We start from the raw sequence: 10,000 nt of genomic DNA on the forward strand, positions 1-10,000 counted from the left end.
TGCTCATCTCCTCTCTGTGGACAGCGGTCCGGTGTCTCTCTGTCTCTCCGTCTCTCTCTCTCTCTCTCTCTCTCTCTCTCTCTCTCTCTCTGTCTCTCCATCTCTCTGTCTCTCGGCTCTGAAGATGCTTCGTTAAGCTCTGACTCTTTCACCTCGTTAACATTCTGCCTCGTCGCGTCTCGTCCCGGCGGCTGAGGCGCCGCGGAAACACCAAACACCATGCCCCGGGTTCAGATCCGGCCCAGGACCTCCGCACGTCATCCCCCTCTCTCTCTCTCTCTCTCTCTCCCTCTCTCTCTCTCTCTCTCTCTCTCTCCCTCTCCCTCTCTCTCTCTCCATCTCTGTCTCTCTCTCTCTCTCTCTGAATCTTTCCTGTCTCTCTCTCTCTGATCTGTCTAATTAAAGGTGAAGCAGCCTCCTGTCGCACCGCTCTGCCTCAGTCTGTCTCCAGGTCTGAACCTGTGGAGCGACACTGACTCCGACCAGACAGACAATTTCCTCTCCTTTAAAGGAAAAACAAACGACAGAACCGACAGAACGAGAGGAGAAACGAGAGGAGAAACGAGTGCAGGAACGTGTGACGAGGCGGCGGAGAGCTGCGGCTCCAAACCTGCGACAAAACCCCCAGCCTGTTTCTGATTCCCCTCAGCTGTCAGAACCGCAGGCTGAGCCGCCACCGCTCAAGGACTACCGCAGTCCTCCCAACACACACACACACACACACACACACACACACACACACACACAGTCATACAGCGATGTAACACTCACCGGTAGCAGCAATCTCCATCACATCCCATGCAGCAGCAGATATTCAGCAGGTATTCCTGGCATGGCTGCAGCAGTGTGTGTGTGTGTGTGTGTGTGTGTGTGTGTGTGTGTTATTTAAGGCACGCAGCGCTGCATGTTAACGTGCAGCAGCAGCTATTTTCCTGTTTTCCGCGAGTATCTCCAAGAACAAATGTCTTCTCTCTTTCCTTTCCACAGCGACAGAGAGTGAGCGAGTGAGAGACACAGAGAGAGAGAGAGAGAGAGAGAGAGAGAGAGAGGGAGGGAGGGAGAGAGAGAGTGAGGCGTCTCTGTGTGTGTGTGTATGTGAGTGTGTGAGAGAGGGAAAAGGAGAGGAAGGGATGGGTAGCGATGAATCCTCCTCCGCTGTGAATGTGTGTGTGTGTGTGTGTGTGTGTGTGTGAGAGAGAGAGAGACACTGATAGTGAAAAGGAGAGAGAGAGAGAGAATGAAAGGGAGGGAGAGAGAGAGCGAAAGGGAGAGAGATACTGAGAGTGAATGAGGGGTTCTGTGTATGTGTGTGTGTGTGTGTGTGTGTGTGTGTGTGTGTGTGTGTGTGTGTGAGGGGAAGAGAGAGAGAGGGAGAGAGAGAGAGACCCTGAGAGTGAATGATAGGTTGTGTTTGTCGTTCCTCCATCCTTCTTCTTCTCCTCTGCTGTTAGAGAGCAGATCATCCATCACACACACACACACACACACACACAGATACACACTAATACACACATTGATACTAGCTCCCCAGAGACCGGCCAATCAGTGTTCAGCTCTTGGGCTTCTGGTGGATGAGATTGGCTCAGCAAGCTGTCAGTCAGTCATGATCTCCTGTGTCCCCACGGCAACGAGAGGAGGAGGCAAATACTGTGTGTGTGCGTGTGTGTGTGTGTGTGTGTGTGTGTGTGTGTGTGTTTCTGCTGGATTCTCCCACAGTTTACATTGACATTGTACCTGTCAGTCATCCAGCTGACCAATCAGTGTCCGGCTGCTGTGATGCTGCAGTCTCAGCTTCAGATACTATGATGATACGATGCAGTTTGGTTGATTACAGATTGGTTGTAGATTTGATCAATACTACACTGGTTGTCTATGAGAAGTTGTTAACCTGAACTGATTCTATTGATCGAGACGTTTTGATCAGATTTTCACAGCAGTATTGATAAATCTTTAAATCACAGGCTGTTAGTTCCACAGAAAAATCTGGAAATCTTAACTGAGACTTGGCTGCAAGTCGTTCTGTAGGTCCAGTCACACATGACCTGTTTTATCAGCACAGGCCTTTCTACTTGTTTTCTACTTGTTTTCAATGTGTTTTCAGTGTGTTTTGTTTCTGTTGCTGGCTGCTTTGTGTTTTCTGCTCCGTGTGACTTGAGTTTCTGAAAGAACGGCCTGAACGTCCCGAGATGAAAACAGTTCAAGAGCAAACTGAGACAAAGATAAAACAAATACAAACAGGTATCAGATTACAGTATAACAAAAGATTGTGTTCCTCCACCATGAACTGGACTCATGAAACATGAACTGGACACGACATTTCCAGCTAAAGGTTCAGTTTAGGAAACTAAAACAACTTGGTTAAGGTTTGGGAAACTTCAGTCACACTACAGATCTTCCTGACCGGGAGTCGAACCCGACCACAACACCTGACTGTCCACTGAGCTGCTTCCATGTGACTCTGCTCCCTGTTTCTAGTCGTGTCTCCTTCATGGAACCGGTTCACACTGGGAAAACGTATTTCTCTCACTTTTCATGCACAGACCATCTATTTGAGTTCATGCTTTTTTCACAAAATTTCAGGAGATCAGGCTGTAAGAAACCATATCGTTGCTGTCGGGTGAAAACTCGTATCTCCAAAATGTGAACTTCTAAAGAAGTGAGCAGAACAGCCTTGATCTCAGTCTGACCAGCTGCATTTTAAAGTTGATCCAACAGAGTTTTGAAGAGTTTCGTCATCAGCCAAACAGCTTCCAGCCCAAACTGGCAGCTTCAACCCGTCAACTGAAGTTGAAACGAGGTTTCCACATGACAGCAGAGATATGAGCCTGCACTATACATACTGTATGTTCCTATAGTTATACATGTATGAGCTGATGTCAGCTTCACAGTGTTGGTTTTGTGTTAAATGCGTTCAGACAGTCTGGTCTGTCAGAGTTGCAGTGGGTTGAGTCAGGCGTTTGAGTCGAGTTGAAAGAGGTTGAGAGATCGATTCCTGTCAGAAGTCCGTCGCTCCGCAGACAGGAGGAGCAAACTGCCGCCGTATCAGGAGTTTTAAGCGCTTGTTAAAACATCAGAGATGATAGCATCAGGTAGCAGAGAGGAGAGAGCAGATGAATGAGGAGTGATTCAGGCTCAGACTGGCTGTGAATACACAAGCAGAGGCAGAGCGGGTCAGGCTGCAGAGCCTGTTCAGACTCTCATGTGTTCCTGTTCCTGTCCTCAGGTCGCCCAGGAACCCCCAGCAGAAGATCATCAAGCGGGTCATCGGCCTGGAGGGAGACTTCATCAGGTAGGAAGCAGCCCCCCCCCACAGAGACTAGTCACTACTGATCAGACAGACTCTAACAAATACTAATAAAGTAAAGGGTAAATTATACTTCTGCATCAACATACCACCGTAGCTTTGCCACAGGTTTCTACAGCGGAGCGAGCATTTCTAGTTCTGCTGGTGATTCTGATGTCGAGCAGCAAACACTAGATGGCAGCGTGGAGCTTTGTTCACACAGCAGACACCACAGAAGAAGTCGTACTGAAACTCACATTGTGAATATTTTAGTTCATCTGGTGTCTTTATAATCGGGAGATGAGCTGTCGTCCAGATGAACATCTGAACCTCCTCAGCTCGTCTCTCTTCATCTGCTCCATGTTGTCTTCACTGTCGGCCCACAGCCACCCATACAGGAAGAGGAGACACCGAGCGGCCAATCACAGCTCTTCTGGTCTGGTGTCGCTCTGCGCTCAGTTAAAGTTTTGAAGAGGAGCAGTAAGCTGCTGTAGCTTCTGCAGGCTAAGTTATATAGACGCATCAATTCCCCTGAACTAATACAATTTATTACACGGCTTGGTTGAATACTCAATTCTGACTGGCCAATGAAGGCATCCTGAGGTCCGTGTGAAAGATGTGAAACAGCGGACTGTCATTCACATCACTCGAAGTTCGCTGAATTTAGTCGATGTCTGCTCAGTTGAAGTTTCTCCGCCTGGTGGCAGAAAGTCGTTACTGCAGACAAACACTCAGCTAACGAGGTTCAACACATGGAAGATTTTTACAAGACAACTTTATTTATTCACATTAAAACAAACTTTAGATCGCTGCTTACGCCTCGCACACAGCTGACGCACGCAGGTTCTGTCGGCTCCGCCGGAAACCAGTCGGGTCAGAGGAGCAGCTCAGTGACAGCAGCACAGCGCCTCCCTGTGGACAGAGGATCTGTTCAGAGAGACGGAGACTTCGAAAAATGTGAAAATATGCGTTGGCAGCAGAGCGTCAGATCTGTTGTTTTCAACCAGAACTGATGGTTGGCATAGCAACTAGTAAACAATGTATGTTTTAAATAAATTAATCTTTTTTGATACATACATACAACATAACCAAACAAGACTTTGACTTGTGTACGAGGCGCTGCTCCATCTTCCCCCATCTTCCCCCATCTTCCTCCATCTTCCTCCATCTTCCCCCATCTTCTTCCATCTTCCCCCATCTTCCCCCATCTTCCCCCATCTTCCCCCATCTTCCCCCATCTTCCTCCATCTTCCTCCATCTTCCCCCATCTTCCTCCATCTTCCCCCATCTTCCTCCATCTTCCTCCATCTTCCCTCAGGACACTCTGCCGTACGAACCGCCGGGCGGAGAGACTGCGTTGAGGGTTCAGACGCGTCAGACTGACAGATGAGTTGTGTACGAGGCGTTAGAGGCTGAAGGCAATCTGACTGGATTTGTTTACGTTTCTGTGGTTACAGTTCTGCTGAACTGTTTTTTCGTTGGAAGCTTGTAAATGACTTTAGCTTGTAGTAAAATCATTTTAAATCCATATTCAGTGCCAGCAGATGAATGTCTTCAGTATCTGTGTTGGCTGAGCAGCTGGGAGCGAACCTGAAACCTTCACTGAGCGGCTGGTTGCTCTTCACTCTTCATCTGCTCAGATCTTTTCTCCTCACCGCTCCGCTGCAACATGTGACTCCGTCCAGTTAATGAGCGTAGCTCCTCTGTGTGGACTGGACCGTGTGGACGGAGATCTGAAGCCGATCTGAGAAAACAGCAGAAGAACAAATGGCTGAAGGTTTGTGTGCAGCGTCATGAAGCAACATGTGAAGCAGCAGCTGCTCATCTCACACTCAAGCTGAAAAACAAAACACATACTGACAGATCATACAGGAACATCCATGTTCTGTTACGACACTTTAAGACTCGCTGGACCGCCGGAAAGCATCCAGTCGGTTCAGAGTCGGTCTTCCTCCTCTTCATCGTCCGGCCGGTCTTCATGCTGTCCTGAGTGTTTGGTGCCTGCAGTTCCTTAAGAAGTCTTTGGCTTTAATAGAGTTCTATAAATTCAAGTTTTATTTGAAACACCAATAAATGTTGTGTTCGAGTGTTAAATGCAGTTTGAGACGTCATAAAAAGAAGCTTTTTCTCAGCCTGCTGCTGCTGAGGAGGAATCTGCCTGCTGCTCAGACCCGTGTGACTCTGCTGCCGCGCTTTCACTCTTCAAGATACATTTTGGGTTGAAATTGGTCTCAAATTGTGTTTGAACTGTCATTAAGAACATCTTAAATGTAACTAGCAGATAGTGGTTTTTCCTGTGTGTGTGTGTGTGTGTGTGTGTGTGTGGATCACAAGTGCAGAGTGTGAGCCCTGCTGTTCCCTGGACGTCCCGCAGCAGCAGGTCACACTGCGTCCTCATGAGGAAACAAACTGCAGCGTTTTGGTTTGAGACGGCCGGCCGGCGGCTCTGCTGAGAGACTGAAGCTCAGGAGCTGATCATCAGACTGGGTTCAGTTATTAGAGAGAATTATTATTTAGTTATTAGAGATAATTATTATTTAGTTATTTAGTTATTAGAGAAGCCAAGGTGTTCCAGTCTGTCCTTCAGCTACTGAAAACTTCCTGCATCTAAAATCACTGACCACCAAAACCTCCAAACACACTTATATCACTACATTTTATTATTATTATTAATAATAATAATAATAATTATAATAATAATAATAATAATAATAACCTTTATTTGTATAACACCTTTCATACACAGCATGCAGCTCAAAGTGCTTTACAGCAATAGAAGGCACATTAAACACATTAAAAAAATATGAAAGAAATGTATAAAAGAACAAGCAAACTCTCTCTCTCACACACACACACACACACACTCACACACTCTCAGGTCAGTTTACCTGTTGTTCCAGTCTGTAGCTGTCAGTTGCTGTCAGCCTCTGCCTCATTAAACTGCTTTCAAACTGCTGCAACTTTCATCAGCCGCTGCTAAGACTGATGAGAGGAAGGTGTGTGTGTGTGTGTGTGTGTGTGTGTGTGTGTGTGTGTGTGTGTGTGTGTGTGCGCGTGTGTGCGCGTGTGTGTGTGTGTGTGTGTGTGTAAGGAGCAGTATGAATGTTTAACACAGCCTCTGAACCTCTTACACTCTGAGCCAGATGAAGACTCTTGTCACTCCTCCACACCTCCGTCTCAAACTAACGGAGGTGTGGAGAACTTCAGGTCAGAGACCATGTGGATCCAGAGCAGCCGTTTGATTGGCTCAGGACACGACACGCCTCCGCTCTCTGTCCAGTAGAAACAAGTCTCCTGTTTCAGTTCAGCTGCTCTGACGATAAAACCAGATGAAACTCCAGACTGGCTTCTGTCTCCACATCAGACTGAGTGGATGAACCTGCAGCTTCCCAGCTCCGAAACAGAGACGGGACGGATGTTTACGTTTGATTTATCAAACATGGCCGACAGCGTGTGATGCATTATGGGAGAGAGAAATGTATAGTTTCAGTAGTCAGGAGTGGTGGAAGAGGAAGCTGCTGGTGGAAGTTCAGAGGAAGATGAGAAAATGGGGAATGTTCTGCTGCTGGTAGGAAACACAGGTGAGCAGCAGCAGGCTCCGCCCCTAGAGCGATTTGATTGGTTTGAAGCCCGACGACAGCCCACAGAGGCTGTCAAGTGTTGACATGTCTCAAGGCCCTATGGTAATACTACAGGAATGTTACAGAGATTTTTCGCTCTGTGTTTTTAGGCCTCTGGTTCCTCTGGTTCCTCTGGTTCCTCTGGTTCCTCTGTCTCTTCTGGTTCCTCTGGCTCCTCTGGCTCCTCTGGTTCCTCTGGTTCCTCTGGCTCCTCTGGTTCCTCTGGCTCCTCTGTCTCTTCTGGTTCCTCTGGTTCCTCTGGTTCCTGTGGCTCCTCTGGTTCCTCTGGCTTCTCTGGTTCCTCTGGCTCCTCTGTCTCTTCTGGTTCCTCTGGTTCCTCTGGTTCCTCTGGTTCCTCTGGCTCCTCTGGTTCCTCTGGCTCCTCTGTCTCTTCTGGTTCCTCTGGTTCCTCTGTCTCTTCTGGTTCCTCTGGCTCCTCTGGTTCCTCTGGCTCCTCTGGTTCCTCTGTCTCTTCTGGTTCCTCTGGTTCCTCTGGCTCCTCTGGCTCCTCTGGTTCCTCTGTCTCTTCTGGTTCCTCTGTCTCTTCTGGTTCCTCTGGTTCCTCTGGCTCCTCTGGTTCCTCTGGTTCCTCTGGTTCCTCTGGCTCCTCTGGTTCCTCCGGTTCCTCTGGCTCCTCCGGTTCCTCTGGTTCCTCTGGTTCCTCCGGTTCCTCTGGTTCCTCTGGCTCCTCTGGCTCCTCTGGTTCCTCTGGTTCCTCTGGCTCCTCTGGTTCCTCTGGCTCCTCTGTCTCTTCTGGTTCCTCTGGTTCCTCTGGTTCCTGTGGCTCCTCTGGTTCCTCTGGCTTCTCTGGTTCCTCTGGCTCCTCTGTCTCTTCTGGTTCCTCTGGTTCCTCTGGTTCCTCTGGCTCCTCTGGTTCCTCTGGCTCCTCTGGTTCCTCTGGCTCCTCTGTCTCTTCTGGTTCCTCTGGTTCCTCTGTCTCTTCTGGTTCCTCTGGCTCCTCTGGTTCCTCTGGCTCCTCTGGTTCCTCTGTCTCTTCTGGTTCCTCTGGTTCCTCTGGCTCCTCTGGCTCCTCTGGTTCCTCTGTCTCTTCTGGTTCCTCTGTCTCTTCTGGTTCCTCTGGTTCCTCTGGCTCCTCTGGTTCCTCTGGTTCCTCTGGTTCCTCTGGCTCCTCCAGTTCCTCTGGTTCCTCTGGTTCCTCCGGTTCCTCTGGCTCCTCCGGTTCCTCTGGTTCCTCTGGTTCCTCCGGTTCCTCTGGTTCATCTGGTTCCTCTGGTTCCTCTGGTTCCTCCGGTTCCTCTGGCTCCTCCGGTTCCTCCGGTTCCTCTGGTTCCTCCGGTTCCTCTGGTTCCTCTGGTTCCTCCGGTTCCTCTGGTTCCTCTGGTTCCTCCCTCTGCAGCAGTTCTTCTGTCTTCTCAGCAGCTTTGTGTCTGTAAATGAACAGTCTACAGAAACCTGTTACTGATCCAGGAGTTCAGCTTCCTGACTGAAGCCACAAACTGAAGGGACAAAGTGACGCGATGCCAACAGGCCCTTTCCACGTCGTCATGGTAACAGCCTCCACACTGAGTACCAGGTGCATCACAACTTCCTGTTGTCGGCTCTGGTCTTCAGTCGCTCCACATCCTGCAACATGCTCTCACTCCTGATCTGAACTAGAGGAAGACTGCAAGGTCTTCACCTGAAGTTTCCTCTTCGAGTTTCAGCTTCAGTTTCTCCTCTGATGTCATTTCTTGGCAGTCATCACCTCATTTGCATAATGTTATTACATTATGTATCTAGTGCTAGTAACCATTACAATTCTGTTGTTTTGTTGTATTTGTTGGACTGGTTTGTCAATAAGTCACCAAAAGAAAGTTGCCACAGGAAGTTGTGATGCAGCGGTTTGTCAGCATGGAAGCTGTTGCCATGACGATGTGAAGAGGACCAGTTACTGCTTCCTCTAACCCTCATCACTCAGGAGGGAAACTCTCCTGAGATCTGACAGTGTCACAGTGAGCAGGAGGTTTTCTGTTGTTCTGTCTCAGCAGAACTGACCTGCTGAAAGAAAAATTTAAATAAAGTTTATTCAGTAAAGATTTTACAGTCAAGCAGCAGAGAGTCGGTGTCATATTCACTCTAACCTTTTGATTCCTGCAAAACGTCCCAACTTGTTTTTTGTGAGTCAATAAATTCAGCTGCTGCGTCCAAATCAATATTTCTGTATGTGAGGCAGAGACAGACAGACAGGCAGACAGACAGACAGACAGGCAGACAGACAGACAGACAGACAGACAGGCAGACAGACAGACAGACAGACAGACAGACAGACAGGCAGACAGACAGAGAGAGAGACAGACAGGCAGACAGACAGACAGACAGGCAGACAGACAGAGAGACAGACAGACAGACAGGCAGACAGACAGACAGACAGACAGACAGACAGACAGACAGGCAGACAGACAGACAGACAGGCAGACAGACAGACAGACAGACAGGCAGACAGACAGGCAGACAGACAGACAGACAGACAGGCAGACAGACAGACAGACAGACAGGCAGACAGACAGAGAGAGAGACAGACAGGCAGACAGACAGACAGACAGGCAGACAGACAGAGAGACAGACAGACAGACAGGCAGACAGACAGACAGACAGACAGACAGACAGACAGACAGGCAGACAGACAGACAGACAGGCAGACAGACAGAGAGACAGACAGACAGGCAGACAGACAGAGAGACAGACAGGGAGACAGAGAGACAGACAGACAGACAGAGAGACAGACAGACAGACAGACAGACAGACAGGCAGACAGACAGAGAGACAGACAGACAGACAGGCAGACAGACAGACAGACAGACAGACAGACAGACAGGCAGACAGACAGAGAGAGAGACAGACAGGCAGACAGACAGACAGACAGGCAGACAGACAGAGAGACAGACAGGCAGACAGACAGACAGGCAGACAGACAGAGAGAGAGACAGACAGGCAGACAGACAGACAGACAGGCAGACAGACAGAGAGACAGACAGACAGACAGGCAGACAGACAGACAGACAGACAGACAGACAGACAGACAGGCAGACAGACAGGCAGACAGACAGACAGACAGACAGGCAGACAGACAGACAGACAGACAGACAGACAGACAGAC

The 10,000-nt window shown here is 49.0% G+C and overlaps 1 protein-coding gene across 1 annotated transcript in view; it reads left to right on the forward strand.

Annotated features, from left to right (window-relative positions):
• The window catches only part of immp2l (inner mitochondrial membrane peptidase subunit 2), a 123,538-nt gene that overhangs the window by 101,518 nt on the left and 12,020 nt on the right, over nt 1–10,000 (forward strand). Inside the window, exon 4 of the mRNA XM_078283193.1 lies at nt 3,224–3,289. Within this exon, the coding sequence (XP_078139319.1) occupies nt 3,224–3,289 (66 nt within the window). The remainder of the gene's footprint in view (nt 1–3,223; nt 3,290–10,000) is intronic.

The sequence above is a fragment of the Centroberyx gerrardi genome, chromosome 4 (genome assembly GCF_048128805.1).
Source record: "Centroberyx gerrardi isolate f3 chromosome 4, fCenGer3.hap1.cur.20231027, whole genome shotgun sequence".
Lineage (NCBI taxonomy): Eukaryota > Metazoa > Chordata > Actinopteri > Beryciformes > Berycidae > Centroberyx > Centroberyx gerrardi.